This window comes from Bos indicus x Bos taurus, chromosome 12 (assembly GCF_003369695.1).
Source record: "Bos indicus x Bos taurus breed Angus x Brahman F1 hybrid chromosome 12, Bos_hybrid_MaternalHap_v2.0, whole genome shotgun sequence".
Taxonomy (NCBI): domain Eukaryota; kingdom Metazoa; phylum Chordata; class Mammalia; order Artiodactyla; family Bovidae; genus Bos; species Bos indicus x Bos taurus.
Genome location: NC_040087.1, coordinates 77880510 through 77895840, shown reverse-complemented (window position 1 = coordinate 77895840; position 15331 = coordinate 77880510). Strand labels below are relative to the sequence as shown.

Genomic DNA, 15331 nt, shown 5'->3' with positions numbered 1-15331 from the left:
CCCAGGGGGAGATGCACAGAGGTCGGTGAGCGTGGCCAGAGTTCTCTCCTCTTTAGCCCAGGTGGCTGCACCAGCTAAGCATCTGGGGAAGGAATAGTTCTGCCTGGACCCTTTATCTCTGTTGGTTGGGAAGAGATCCATGTGTTGATATGCGTCAGTGTTTCAAAATTATATATATTTGTCTGCAAAGTAGAATGACCCTTATTCCAGACTGACAGCTAAAGATTTCTTGCAAGCATTGGGTACTCTCATCTCTGGAAACTAGCTTCACGTCTCTGTAGGGACTCAGAGGAAAATAAAGTGAGTGACAACATGAAAAGGGGGGAAAGGGCACAAGATTGAGCTAAGAGGCATTTAGAGAATAGGAGAACAGAATTTGTCAATTTAAAACTCTCCATGATGTTCTGCCTGAAGTTACTCTTTTTCTCTGAAATTCTTTCCTTTGTGCACATCAAACTCACTGAAAAATTTCCGAGTTCCTTTAAAAATCTTTGACTTGAATGATACCCTTCATTTGCGGTCAGTGTCAAATCCCCAGGGAACACAAATTCTTACCTAAGGAGCTAGTCTACATTTCTAAAAGGAAATAGCAATTATCTACTACCCCTACAGCTAAATAAAAATGAAAATGGAATGGAGAAAAGGAAAAAAAAAAAAAGATTTTCTGAATCTATTTCCTTCATTTGATGATAGCCTCAGGCCCTAAATCTCATCTTGCACTGCATCACACGTCTAGCTTTAGTTTTATTCAGCTCCTTTCTATGGTCCTAAATCTCAATGAAAGGCATGTTGTAAACTCAAGAAATTTAATTCTTCGTGGATTTATATGGGACTTGGAAAATGCATCCTCACAACCCACAGGGGAACAAAATGGCTCTATGTCTGCAACGTCTGAGAATTGCTATGCTTTTTTTTTTTTTTCCTGAGAGATGCAGTAATTAAAGTCATAAGACATTCAGGTAAGTAGGTGGTATCAGAGAAGCCCAGCAAATAACAAGACATCTTTCTGAACAGGGACTAAAGCAACAGGACTGCAGAAGCCAGTGCTAGTCATATTCAATCAAGTAAACCGCTGGTGTTTTTTTAAAAAATTTCATTTGTACGAAACAGCGCTCTCATTTAAAAACTGGCATTCTGGAGCAGCTATCTTGTCCATAGCTGTGAGGTTGGGGTGTGATTGTCAAATGGTAGGCAGGGATCTGTTTTCACGTGCTTTAGATGGCGTGTAGGCATGGCGACATGATGTGAAGAGCCAACTCGTTGGAAAAGACCCAGATGCCGGGAAAAGTTGAAGGCAAAAGGACAAGGGGGCAGCACAGGATGAGATGGTTAGATAGCATCAGCGACTCAATGGACATGAGTTTGAGCAAACTCCAGCCAATAGTGAAGGACAGAGCTGCCTGCTGTCGACGGAGTTGCAGAGTCAAACACCACTTAGCAACTAAACGACGATAACAAGGCGTGGTAGGCTGAATAATACACTCCTCAAAGATGTCTGAGTCCTTATCGCTAATCTCTAACTATGAATATGTTTACATGGTAAAAGAGACTTAGCAGATATGATTAAGTTAAAGTTGTTGAAATGGGAGATGATCCCGGGTTATCTGGGGGAGCCCGAGGTCATCACTAGGGCACGGCTGAGTGACTGAACTGAACTGATCTCTTGAGTTTAAAGAGTTTCTAGAGACATGTAGAATATACTAGTTTCTGATGGACTTCCAGGTCATGTAGTGAAAGTGTATGAAGTTTGATACACTGGCTTTTGCATCAGTTGCATCTTCTCAGTCACTAAACTGTGGCCAAAAAATGAGAGCAAATTTTGCTGTAAAGTGATTTTTTTTTTTTTAACCAGAAGAAATACACCCAAGTTTTCATGTCAAGATTAGAGGTGATTTTATTTATCATTTGTTTTTATATTCCAATTTTTTAATGAGTACGTATTACTTTCATAGTCAGCAATGTAGTATTGGATGCTGTGTGCTCATTCCTTCTCTGTCTCCCTCTACAGTTGTGATTTTTTATTCCTGCTTTGGATACAAGTCACTTTGAGAATTGGATGAATTCTGTTCATCTGTGAACCCAGGTTCCTTAAAAATGCACATGTGTATGCTTAGTCAGTCATATCTGACTCTTTGCGACCCCATGGACCCCATGGAGTGCACCAGGCTCCTCTGTCCATGGAATTCTCCGGACAAAAATGCTGGAGTGGGTTGCCATGCCCTCCTCCAGGGGATCTTCCCCACCCAGGGATCAAATCCAGGTCTCCCACATTGCAGATGGATTCTTTACCCCCTGAGTCACCTGGGAAGCCACCCCCAAAATGCACATGCCCACATTCTTTTCCCTTTAGTACAAAATTCATGGGGAATCACAGATAATCCAAATCCATCCACAAAACTGCTGAAAGTCCTCAAATCCCATTTAAGTTTTCCCATCCTAGACTTGGTGCTGTGACAGCGGTCACATTTTAAGTAGATGGATGGAGGTAGCTTTGTAGGAAAAGGATATACTTAAGATCTGTTTCTTTCTTTCTAGCACTGTAAACATAACAGTCATTTATCATCTGTGAGGCTTAACATTTCCCCTAAACAGAGATCACGACACCCACTTCAGTACATGTAAAAGTTCTTCACAGACTATTACACAAATATTACTTGGGTGTATTGAGAGAGACATACTCTCAATTTGTGTTCAAAGAATTATGACCTAAACCTACACTCTAATTTATTCCTAATTTCTATTTCACTGTTATTGAAAAAAAATTTCAAAACTGAAATTACATAGCTATGGTCTACACTCTTGGGGTAGTGATGAAAATAGTGTTTTGAGATTCTTAAATGGGGAGTTTGCAATCACTTGTGTTCAGAAATCACTGGTGCTTTCTGATGACCTTTACCAGCACCAGGAGTTCAGTCATGTGCTTTGGCACATGCATGCGTGGGCATGCGTGTGCACATGTGTACAGGTGCACATGTTCATGTTTGTGTTTAGCCCGTATATTACTAAACACAAATACAAACATGTGCATCTGTGCTCATATATGACTGGGTTTCCCTGGTGGCTCAGCTGGTAAAGAATCTGCCTGCAACGCAGGAGACCTGGGTTCAATCACTGAGTCGGGAATATCCCCTGGAAAAGAGAACAGCTACCCTCTCCACTATTCTGGCCTGGAGAATTCCATGGACTGTATAGTCCATGGGATCACAAAAAGTCAGACACGACTGAATGACTTTCACTCACATTTATTACTACATACAAAGAACATAATTAACCTAGAACCTTTCACAGCAATGGAAGAGACCATTGTAGTAATCGTTGAATAGAAATTGGTTACAATGTGATACTCTGATAAGGTTATATCATATGTGCACACAGACTCTTTGTGCTGAGAATATAAATTCAAGTTCATTTCTCATTTTGTTGAAAACTGAATAATATTTTTTTCTGTTGAAATATTTAATAGTCTTTTCAAAAACCCAGTTCACTGGTTAATGGTTAAATTGATGTTATTAGAGTGAGGAAGCATAAGTCAATACTTTCAGTTCTGAAATGAATGCTATGTATGTTTCAGGTTCATTTTAATATAGGAGACTGGAAAGCACTGAGACTATTTTTACAGCGTATTAGTCAGATTTAAAAAATACATTAGATTTATAAAGCTAAGCCATCTGCTCATATCAATCTGGTATTGCTTCTATAGTGAAGAATGTTCACAAGTTTTCAGTACCAATAGTTTCCACTTTTTCTTTATTGAGTCAAAATATTAAGCAACAATAAAATGCCTTCCAGGTTTTTTAATAGATGGAAATCTGTTCCCTACCAGAAATAAATATATCCAGAAAAAATAATCAAGGAGGCTATTATAACATTAATGTAATCAATTACTCCTTGAAAATCTAATTTAAAACACTTTAACATTCATTTAGATTTTTTTTAAATCTAAAATAAAGATCAATAATACTATCACAGAAAAAATAAGACTTAGAACTTGAACTGTAATGAATGGATACACACCGTTCTTAATTAACTACCTGAAATTGTGTCCCAAGTACATCTTAACATTACTTTTTGATGTTCTTCCAAATGAGTAAAAATCAAAAAGGGTCATTAGTGTTGACTAAATTCTCAGAATTATCTCACACATTTTCAAACAGAACCTATTTAATCCAGAATAAAGAATAAAAACATAAATGCCGATATATCCTTTATGACCTACCCAAGCTCACCCGAAATTAATTTATGATAATTTATTTGTGAAACAATCTTGGGCCCTCATATTTTATCCTTAACTTTAAATGGTTCACAAGTGATTGACATTCAAAGCAAACCATGTGACAAAATGGAGTGAGTCAATTATTGGGTGGAGATGATCAAATAAGTAAGCAGTGAATATTTGAGGAATATTTGTTTCCACCCTAACTAGCCTTCCAATTCAGACCCACTGGGAGACAAAGGAATTAAGATAACAATGACAATAATGAAACTAAAGATATTTCTGAACACAGGTTCCCTGAAGCACTTAAAATCTTTTTTAATCAAAAGATGTAAGATGTTTCTAAGCAAAATACAGAGCACGACACAGTTAATAAAGGTAGAACTCCCATTCATAGCCTTGCATAGTGCCATTATATCCTATTCCATTGATTCTACCATGCAAATAATTTTTGTATAAACATCTCTGAAATTGATATACACCTTGTGATTTATGACATGATATGGTTTAATAAAACATATTTTTTTCTTTGTACTTAAACGATGCTTCTTAAAGTCAATAATTTCTTAGATCTGATGAATTTGGTCACATAGAAATGATGTCTGTGGCTGTGGCATATATGAATAAAACATAGGCAGATTATCAGTTAGTGAAAATAAGAAGGATTTGCATTCAATAGTGAAATCAGTATCACAAAATATATTTTTAGACTTTTTTGTTTATTTGAAGTTGAGATAATATACTTGTTTTTAGTAAACTGTACAAAAACATATATTTAAACAACCTAATCAACAAAATAACCTAGAATATAACAAAAACTCTGAAGGCAAGGGGGGGAAAGGCTTTTTTAATAATGAAATCAGTGTCAATAAAGCTGTTCATTTTTTATGTACTCTCCTCCCTTAGACTTTATTTAGTTTTATATTTATAGATGATTCTAACTTATATTTCATCTAGCTTCCAATGATTGATTTGATGTAACAAGTTTGAAAATGGGGCATATTGTCAATTGGCAAATGGAACGCAGGACTTCCCAGGTGGCTCGGTAGTAAAGAGCCCACCTACCAAGCAGGAGGGTCGGGTTCCATCCCTGGGTCTGGAAGATCCCCTGGAGAAGGAAATGACAACCCACTCCAGTGTTCTTGCCTGGGACATCCCATGGATTGAGGAGCCTGGCGAGCTGCAGTTCCCGGAGCTGGGTTGCAAAGAGTCAGAGGACAGAGCAGCTAATCTACAACCTGAAAGCAAAGGAGAAGACAGGGTGTTGGGGGCGAGGATGAGCCACGGAGATCAGTAGCATTGTCCTCTCCAATCCGAGCGGAATCTGTCTCATTCCCTTCAGTAAGCCCTGGGAATCACTGCTGGAATTTACAACTCAAACTGCGTGTCATGTTAAGTTAAGCCTAAGTGATATAGCAAAGTATAAAGACGTCTCTGTGTATCCTATTTATGAGGTTGAGGTTGTGTATATTCCAAATGGAATTTTAGATTTCTTGGTGCTTAAACAGATCAAGCATCCTGGGGTAATTTATCCTTGACAGACTGGGCTAAGTGAGATTTTCCGTTCCTCTTATTTGGTATTAACTGTTTGGCTGTCTATGTATCCAACTTCTTAATTCTTTAAGCACCCACTTTGCCTTGTGCCATTTTAAGCAGTGGACATGTGACAGTTGACAAATGAGGCACAAAATACATCCCCTCTTATATTTGTGTTTGAAGACAGCAAGATAGTCCAAATAAATAAGATACATATTAAAATACATATATAACAATGCATAGAATTTTTTAAAGTTGTAAGTGCTCTGTAGAAGGAAGAAAGGATTGACTGGGTGGCAGTTGGTATTTTAGCCCCAAGAGAAGATCTCAACTGGGATGATAATCAGTAAGCAAAATTTTGAAGGGGGTGAGCAAATCACATGGAAGAGCCAGCATGGAAACCCTTCCATAGCAGCATGCCAGGTGGGTTGAGGAACAGCCACTGGTGAATGAAGAGAGAAGCAGAGATGACAGCAGATAGCAAACAAAGGTAGATGAGGGATACAAATCATCTGGAGCATTGTAGACACTGTGATGACTTTGGTTTCACAAAGTGTAGGTGTAGGATTGTGAACTGAGGCATAAAATAATAGGATTTATACCTTTAACACTTTGGCCACAGTGTTGAGGGCATGTTAAAGATCAAGGGTGAATCCCAAGGGACCAATCAGGTTGCTACTGTAACAGTTCAATAGATGATGGTAACAGGTAGCAACATAGACAGTGGGAAGTGATTGTATTGTAGATCTATTTTGATGACAGGGTGAATGCATTTTGCTGAGGAATTGCGTAAAGGTACTGAAGAAAGAAATGAGCTTAGTACAATGCCCAAGCTTTGGGCCAGAAGAACAAGCAGAAGGCAGATGTCATTGCAGAGATGGGGGACATTGTAAAGCACGTTAGAGAAAGGAAAGTGAGAGTGTAATCTTGGCCAAGTTAAGTCTGAGATGCCTACCAGACACCTTCATAGAAATTTCAAGGTAGGACTTGGTCATTGAGGAAATGAAGACCTGAGTAACGAGGATTTAAGGAATTACCAAGAGCTATCATGCATTTAATTTGGGAAGATCTCCAGTGTTCTTTCCTGGAGAATCCCATGGACAGAGGAGCCTGGTGGGCTGCTGTCCATGGGGTCACAAAGAGTCAGACATGATTGAACGACTGAGCACATTGAGTTTGCACTATGTGGAGTTGCACATTGAGTGTGCACTGCTGTATTTTATACACATGTTCTCCTTTAATCCTCATAGTGACCTTATTGCACTATTATGACTATTTTACAGCAAAGGAGATTGAAACTTAGGTTTAGATGAATTGCTCAAGGGTGCAGAGTAGAGTCTTTGTTTGCTTTACTCCAATTGTAATTTTAGCTACTGTTTTATATTGCCAAGGGGAGTGTGGGCAAGAGGCAATAAAAATGTTCCAGGAACATTGCATCTGTAACAATTGCAACCAGGAACAACATATGCAAACTAGAAGGGCCAAAGGGAACCTGGCATCTTCTGGAGAGTTGCGAGCACAGGGAAGTAGTTGGTAATCAGCTTCCAATGAACTAATGCTTGTGTGATACTTTGCAGTGTTAGAATTGTTTTCTTACAGGCACAGAAAATCTGTGAGGCGGGGAAATGTTTTTATTATCACTATTCAATGAGTGGGGAAAGAGGCTTACAGAGCTAAGTTCACAAATTTGGTCAATTGTGAACTAAGGTTTGACCTTGAACTTCTTTTTCCAAAACTTAGAATAATTTTTACATTTCTGAGTACTTAAAACATTTTTGTGTACCTATTTAGAAGGTGGAGAAATATACATGAGGTTACACATATTTTGATACCAAAAAGCCATGGAAATTGAAACATAATTTCCAAGATAGAAGTAAGTGATCTGAAAGACAATGAAAATAATAGCTATCATTTTTAAGCACTGAGGATGTTACCAGACACTGGACAAGGATCTTTACAATTGTTTATTAATTTTAATCTCACAAGAACTGAAAAGGAGATTTCATTATCATCTCAGGTTTAGAGATAAGGAAACTGAGGCTGAAGGAGACTAAAGCAATTCACTGGAGATCTTTATACAGGCAGGATGGAGCAGAGGCAAGAAATGAACGCACGAGGCTGTCTGAAATGAGAGTTCAGACTCCTGACAGGTTGGTCAGGAGGCATTGCTGTCTCGGCAGTACTTCATTGTTTGCTTTTGTAAAGTCAAATGTGAAATTAGTGACACCAAGGAGGTCCTCATGAGTGTGAAATTATTTTCTGAATCACAGCAAGGTATGGATTTGTGTTCACCTGTCCTGAACGGTTTTCACCCGGTCTGTTTTTTTTTTTTTTTTTGCACATGCTTTTATCACAGTTTAAGACAGCAGATGGCTCTCTTGCGTTTTTTTTCATTACCTCCATCTGTAAACAACTAAACAGTGTTTTGGGGAGGTGAAAAGGAAAACGCATGGATTAAGCGAAAAGACCGGGATTCTCCCAATGCTGCCCTCAACCCATGCTCCGCTAAGACAGGAAACCACACAAGATAGAAATGACCCCGTTTAAGGCTTGTGAAATTCACAGTCCTGCGTAGATGCGCTGAGACTGAGGAGTCCACTGCGCCAGGGGTCGGAATGCATCAGGAATAAAATAGTATTTCTCGGTTATCAAAAAGCTGAAAGGCTTTGAGCTCCAAGGTGGGTTATTAATGCCAGTGGAAGCAGTGAGGATTAATTTCCTTCCCGCCTTGGATGGCGTGGGGAGTGGAAAGCTGCTTTTAAGGTAGAGCATCAGAGGCGCTCCCACGCTCAGGGAACTTGCTTCCTCGCTCAGCGCTAAGGCTGGGCAGAATCTCTGTCCGCGGTGCTGAATCGCACCCTTGTCTGGAGGTGGCTGACGTTGAAGGGAGGGGGTCTAAAGAAACCAAAACACCAACCTTCCTATGGATTATACAATCCAGAGACTTGTAGAGAAGACTGAATTATAAGAAAATGCCTGGAAAGAAAATAATTAACACAGCTCTAATAATAAGAAGCTTTAATCTGTTCAAGTTATTATACTAGACACATTTATTACAAGGATTAAAAAAAAAAACTTTCAAAGCAAACTGGGTTATGTTGTTTGGGGCAATTGTACTATATTTAAAAGGTTACTATACTTAACATTTTGCTTCTTTGAAAAACTCATTACTATAAGTAAATATGTTTGCTTTAATTGTAAAGTCACTAGGAAATTGCAATCTGTAATGTCTGAAATGTCCAAATAGCCACTCTTCAATAATGGAAGGCAGGAGAAGCTACTTCTTCTGTTCAACACGACTTATTTCAGTGCGTTTTTAATAGCCTTTTATTAGGTGTATCCATCTCTGCCGATGACCTTTCCTTTTGCAGCAGGAACATGGCAACACTAAACACATAGTGTAAAAAGATAAGAACAAAGACATGTACACAGGGAGGAAAAGGTAGGCATAGAGTAAAACAGTCAACACACCTTCTTCCTTTACTTTTCCTATCTCATAGCTGGTTAAGGATTGCAAATCTCTGGAAGAATTCTTCATGCATATTCCTGTTAATAATCATGGCTATTAGATAGACAGATTTCGTAGGTGCATAAAACACAATAAGGCAGGGAAAGTCAGCTTGCAGAATATGTTCTTTAATGTTAAACATTATGTACATTATCCTAAAACCAATTTGATCTGCATTGGACTGAAATCTACATACTCCTTTTAGATTAAATTCTCTTCCTCCAAAGAGACTTGTTAGTAAATATGTTGTAAATACAACGAAGAACAGCTGAGCAGTAATTGCTTCCGTGGTGAGGCTGTGGGTAAGTTCTTCCATAGAACAAAAGGTGTCTAGCATCCTTGTCATCAGCCCTTGTCTGAACTTCTCCCACTTGCCTGGTTGCAGGTCTGCGTGGTACTTTGCTGCCTATTCCTGAGACAAAGACAAAGTGTGTGTTGGTTCAGAACTGCTCCCAGGCTGCTTGCTGTCCTCTTCCCAGCTCTAAAGCAGTTACCAGAGAAGCGATTGTTACAAGCAGCAATTACCAAATGAGTTTTCTTTCCTCCATTCTTCACACCCGATTGTGAGATGTCTAGTTCGCCCATTTCTTTTCTTTGCCTTCCTGGAATGACAAGCAGTATAAAGGAAAGAGGGAAAGGTGAGAAACCACAGGAGCACAAGCTACTCCTAGTTCTGACGCTCCGAGTGTATCCTAGAAACCATGGATCTGCGTTCACCAAGGCGTAAATTGTTTCTCTCCCAACCTCCTTTTCTAGGGCGCCCTCCACTTGCTCCCCTCCTCCTGGGCCTTCATATTTTCGCTCACCCAACACGGAACTGCTGTTGGGACACAGACAGGAAATCAGGGAGACTAGGCAGCAGCTGTTGTGTTTGAATGTCAGACACAGTTCATCCGCTTTGCTCCCTGGCTCTCTACCCAGGGACACCAGCTCTAATTGGAGTGTCCCTCAGTCTGGCTGCTTTCTCTTGTTACTGGAATACTGTGTCACTCTCCCCGCCCTTAATATTCTGTAGTGACTTCTTCAATGTTCCGTCCCCGCTGCTGTTCTGTAGCAGCTACAGCTGCAGCCATCTCTTCCTCCGAGTGCTACAGAGTAAATCTGGGAAGGCGGGGCGGGGTGGGGGGTGAGGTGGGGTCTTCTCCCCTCCCCTCCTCCCTCCTTCTTGCTCTGCTACGGTTTCAGGATGGCAAGCCTACTTCTCCGGGCAGCTAGACGAAGGAATAGTCCGGCGAGTCTGGGTGGATTAGGTAGGGAGTGGAGACGCCTCCCTTCTCAGGACCCACTCGCTTCCCTCCCAAGCTCCCTCCTCCCCTCTCCTCCTTCCCGGGGTGGAGAGGCTCCGGAGCTGGAGGGATTAGGCAGGAGGGTGGAAACCACCTCGCGTTCCAGCCGCGCCCGCGAGTTTCCGTGGACCAGGAGGCACGTTAAGATCCAGAAACCCTCGCTAAGCCCGGGGAGCCTCAGACACCTGCGAGTTTTCATCCAAGAAAAAGCGCGCTGATCATTCCTTCAATTCCACCTGCTTTGGTTCAGCCTCTTAGAACCCCACCCCCCTGCCACCCATTTTGGGCTTTCTTTTATATGATTATTAATATTTTTAAAGTCATCCTTGTATCTCCCCCATTTTTCCTTTTTTTTTTTTTTTTCCCTGAAGACTGACCTAGGAGGGGAGGGGGGGACGGGAGGGGAGTGGAGTTGGGTGGGAACGAAGCGCTCTGATTAGAGATCTCCTGGGAGAAGATTGCTCTCTCCAGATGCTGATTTCCAAAGCACTTGACAATCACCGGCAGAATCCGCGAGCGGGCAGCGGCGGCGGCACCGGCCGGGGGGCAGCTCGAGTCAGGCGCTGAGTCCTGCCCGGCGCGCCCTGGACGCACCGACGCGGAGACCCTGCGGGCGCCGCTCCTCCACTCCTTGCCCTGGAAGAAGGCGGCCAGCTCGCTCTCGCGTCCGGGAGGCGGGCCGGACAGCGAGGCCGCGCGAGTGGCGGCGCCTGCCCGTCGGAGAGAGGGCTCGGGCGGCACGCGGGGTGACCGGCGGCGCCCGCAGCCCGGGCCCCACTCCCGGCTCCGACGCGGCCGCCACCTCGGGCTCCCGCCGCGCCCCAGGCGCATTTGCGCGCCGGGCCCCGCGCTCCGCGGAGAGGGCGATGGGTCCTAGTGGGGACTGAGCGCCCCTGCGCCCTCTCCCCAGCCCTCCTCTCCGCCTCCCCGAGGGCAAGCCGCCGCCTGCGTCTCCCCGTCCCTCTCCGGGGTCCCTCGGCTCCCTTCCCTCCGTGCCTCCCTCCTCCGGACCCGGGCCGGGGCCACCATGGCCGCGGCCATCGCCAGCGGCTTGATCCGCCAGAAGCGGCAGGCGCGGGAGCAACACTGGGACCGGCCGTCCGCCAGCAGGAGGCGGAGCAGCCCCAGCAAGAACCGCGGGCTCTGCAACGGTAACCTGGTGGACATCTTCTCCAAAGTTCGCATCTTCGGCCTCAAGAAGCGCAGGTTGCGGCGCCAAGGTCTGTGCGGGGGGTCCCGGTCGGGAGGCGCGTTCTCGGCCCTCTCCCATCTCCTCGCCTGTGTGGGGCCTTTTCGGGCCCCCCTCCCGCCCTCGATCTCTCATCTCACCCCCGCACCCCCACTTCGCTCCCCTCCCAGACAAGTCTCCCTTCCGAGCGCTCCGAGCGCCTTCAGCCCCCGGGAACTGGGAACCGGCTCTCTGGCAACCTGTAGCCCTTGAAAACTCCACCGGCCAGAAGCCCGCAGGGTGGCCCGTTCCCACCGCTGCCTCTAGCTCTCCAGGCGGATGTGGGCTGACCCCCCAGGGAGAATCTCTACTCTCTCTGGGCTTCTTCCCCGCCCGGGGCGTAGAGTCTGACTCCGGAATGTTGGGGCGGTGGACGCGGGATGGAGGGGGGACCTCCCTTAACACCTCGGGGTCGCGCCGGCAGCTTCCAGTCCGCTTGGAGATGCCGGGAATTTCTGGGTCTGGCCTCTCTGGGTTTCCAGGGCTCTTGGAAACCCGCTGGGCTCTCAGACCTTGGCGGAGGGTGGTGATCTCCGCCAGGCGCTCGGCGGGGGGCTGGTGCGAGAGAAGTGAGTGGGGGTGTGTTTGCCTTGGGAGCCAGCTGGGTTGAGATTTACCAGAAAGCTGCTTAGCGGGCAGCACTGGTCACTTTGAAGTCTAGGGATCGCCTCTTGGGACGAGGAGAAGGGCGCAGAGTAGGAAGAACGCATGGGAGTAGGGGGGTTGGCAGACAACCCCATACGTGGTAGTCTTGATTCAAGGACTCAAGAATTACACGAGGCAAAAGAGGCAGTTACTATAGTCAGATGACGGGAATAGTTGCCTCATTGGACGTATTTTTCGGGAAATAACTAGTGCCCAGCAAGACCTTCTGGTGCTGCCTTTAAAATGACCGGAGTCTCAGAAGGGACTTACCCCTGAGCTGAAGCCCAGAGGCTTTTGTTTCTTCTGCTAGTCGGCTGGGCATCCAGTTGCTAGGGGAGGTTGTTTGGCGAGCATGTGGGATGTTTCCGTGGGAGAAATGGAGATGGCTTGCTTTTCATCACTAAGTGGGCTCGGCAGGAAACACTGAAGAATATATTTACGTTAATAGGAGTATATGTTTGTCCAGCACATTATATTCCCGGTGCCCAGCTGTATTTATTTTAAGTTCCCTGTTGTTCCAAAGACGGGTAAGAGAAGCATGTGTTTTAGGTGTGTATCTATGTGAGGGTGTGTGTATCCCACACATTTGCAGATTTATGACCAAAAGTTTCAATGCTTCTTTAAACAAAAGCTAGAACTGTATTTTTTTTAAGCCACTCCTTGTCACAGATAGAAATTGAAGTTACCGGCTCTTAGAATCAAGAAGGCAAATTTCTGAGCAGGATCAGAGAGGAAGTTCTGAGGTAGATAAATTATAGAACTATAAGAGAAGAGACTTCCTGATGAGGAGTTTGGGGACAATGATGTTTTCAGACCAGTGTTGAAGCTGTTTAAGAAAATGGATTTTTCACTTTAGCCTAGAGCCCTGTCCAGCCAGACACGACTGAAGTGACTTAGCAACAACTGCCCAGCAAACCTGGGTATTATAAGACCAACTGGATTGTTTTGAACCTTGTTGTTCCATGGAAGGTCACGTTATCATGATTTAACCTGTTTGCTTTTCCCCTAATTTCATCTGAATATCTTTTAGAACCCAGTTTTAACCAGCTCTAGAGCTCCAATTCTGCCATCTATTTGAGTAAATAAGCACAGTTCTTCTAGATAGGATTATTTTGATATGAACGATGATGAAAACTTAGTGTGTTTTCTTTAAATGTAAACCAGTGGATTATTTTATAAATATGAACAATAAATGTTCTGAATCATATGAGTCATGAAGAAAGGTTTGCTTTACACTTGTGAATGTTAGGATGGGGGTAAACTTTTTACCAGTGAAAAAGACATCTGAGCTGTCTATTTCAACATTTGCAACCCTGGATGCTCCCTTGACATTCGTGAGTTTGCAGTGATATGCAAGCCTCAGTGATCTGCAAGAAAAATATATTTGAGGGCACTTTTGCTACCTTATTTTTGATGGAAGAATGGAAAAGAAATAGAATAGAAGGAAGGTTCATCAGGACCTTTTCTTTTATCCTTATATATTTTCTATATAAAGACATATATTCTTTAGTGAAGAAAATGTAGATAAACCCTTTGAGTATTAGAAAGGAATCATTTTTAATTTAAGCAAAATAAATGTTGAAACTATATTGTGTAAATTGTATATTAATATATAATTACATGGTTATATACTACTAAATATAACTATACACAATTCTTATTTAATTAAATATTTCTTTAGGAAATATTTTTAAGCATGTTTACCTTTTCCTCCTGTACTCATTCTTTGCATAGGAACTGACCCAAGGAAATTTTAAAATTCTGATTTCTTGATTTAAAGATATAACTTTTATGTGTGACAATTTATCATTTTATTTGAAAATTCTTAATTTGGTGAATGGTCATTGAATCTTTATAATGTGTCAAGTCCTGTTCTAGGACTTGTGTAGTGTTGAAAAGAGCAGACGATTCTTCTTGTATCATAGAGCTTATAGACGTGAGAGAAAAAGTCACTGCAAGGTAGCAAGGAACAAGTTAATAAGAAATTACAAAACTCGAGGTCCTGAAATGCACAAAGAGGGCTGAAGCAGAGAACCACGGGGCAAGAGTAGGGGGAAGGGGGCCCTAGTCAGAGCCAAGAGACAGGGTGGGAGACACTGAGAGCTACAGGTTGAAGGCTACCATCTGAGAAAGGGTGCAGAGGTCTAAAGAACAATGTGTGTGAAGCCCCTGAAGTGGGGATAATCTTAGCCTGTTGGGAGAAGGAGAGAAGGTGTAGAAACTTCAGGTATACTGCCATTTCACATTACATCTATTTTGTCTGCAGTTTGCTTTTTGACGCAGAAATGCAAATACATTTTACATGTTTGCCAACAAATAAAGAACAGCTTGATATTTTGTCTTTTGGGGAAAAGTAGTATACATATCTTAGATGTAGATTTTTTTCTTCTTTTTAATCCTCCTTTAAGTAGTAATTTATTTAATATAAAAAGTATGACACATTATTATTTTACCCCTTTTGGGTCAAACCTTACCCCCCAACTCTGATCACCTCCTGACCCCATAGAAGATGGTTTTTTCACCAGTTGAGTTGCTCCTGTAAAGGATGGAAATTTGCTAGATGGCTTAGTGGTCATGGTGGGCACCACGCTCTATCTTATCTTCCAGGCTCATCTCCCTCCACCCTTAACTCTTTGGACTCCAAACATCATTCATGGTTCAACCACATGGTTTCAAATCTCTGCACTTTAGTTTGTGCTTCACTCGGCACAGAATCTCTCCCTTCACCTGTTGAAATGATGCCCATTTCTTAAAGCTTGGAAAAAATGCCAACTTCCCTAAGAAGTCTTCCCTCATTGCTGAGAAGTAAAAAGAACTCATTTTATACCTCATGATTGTTGTTTATGCCCAATAATAATTAATCCAGCACACATATTCAGTAGCTTGTAGTAGGGAGCAGTGTCTCTGTTTTTTGT

At 42.8% G+C, this 15331-nt stretch overlaps 1 protein-coding gene and 1 long non-coding RNA gene across 4 annotated transcripts in view; one reads left to right on the top strand and one right to left on the bottom strand.

The window, feature by feature from the left end:
* FGF14 (fibroblast growth factor 14) overlaps positions 1–15331 on the top strand; it is a 633342-nt gene that overhangs the window by 461447 nt on the left and 156564 nt on the right. Inside the window, exon 1 of one of the 2 annotated variants that reach the window (XM_027557926.1) lies at positions 11114–11763. The exons of the other annotated variant lie outside the window; for it this stretch is intronic. Coding sequence (XP_027413727.1) covers positions 11571–11763 — 193 coding nt within the window. The 5' untranslated portion in view covers positions 11114–11570. Of the gene's footprint in view, positions 1–11113; positions 11764–15331 lie in introns of those variants that run through there. 2 annotated transcript variants of the gene reach the window in all.
* On the bottom strand, positions 9539–11069 carry LOC113902532. 2 transcript variants are annotated; one of them, XR_003513854.1, is made up of 3 exons: positions 10002–11069; positions 9783–9859; positions 9539–9669 (listed from the first exon to the last, which is right to left on the bottom strand). It is a non-coding gene; the product is annotated as an uncharacterized LOC113902532 (long non-coding RNA). The 2 variants fall into 2 exon arrangements; XR_003513853.1 differs by having other exon boundaries at positions 10064–10856.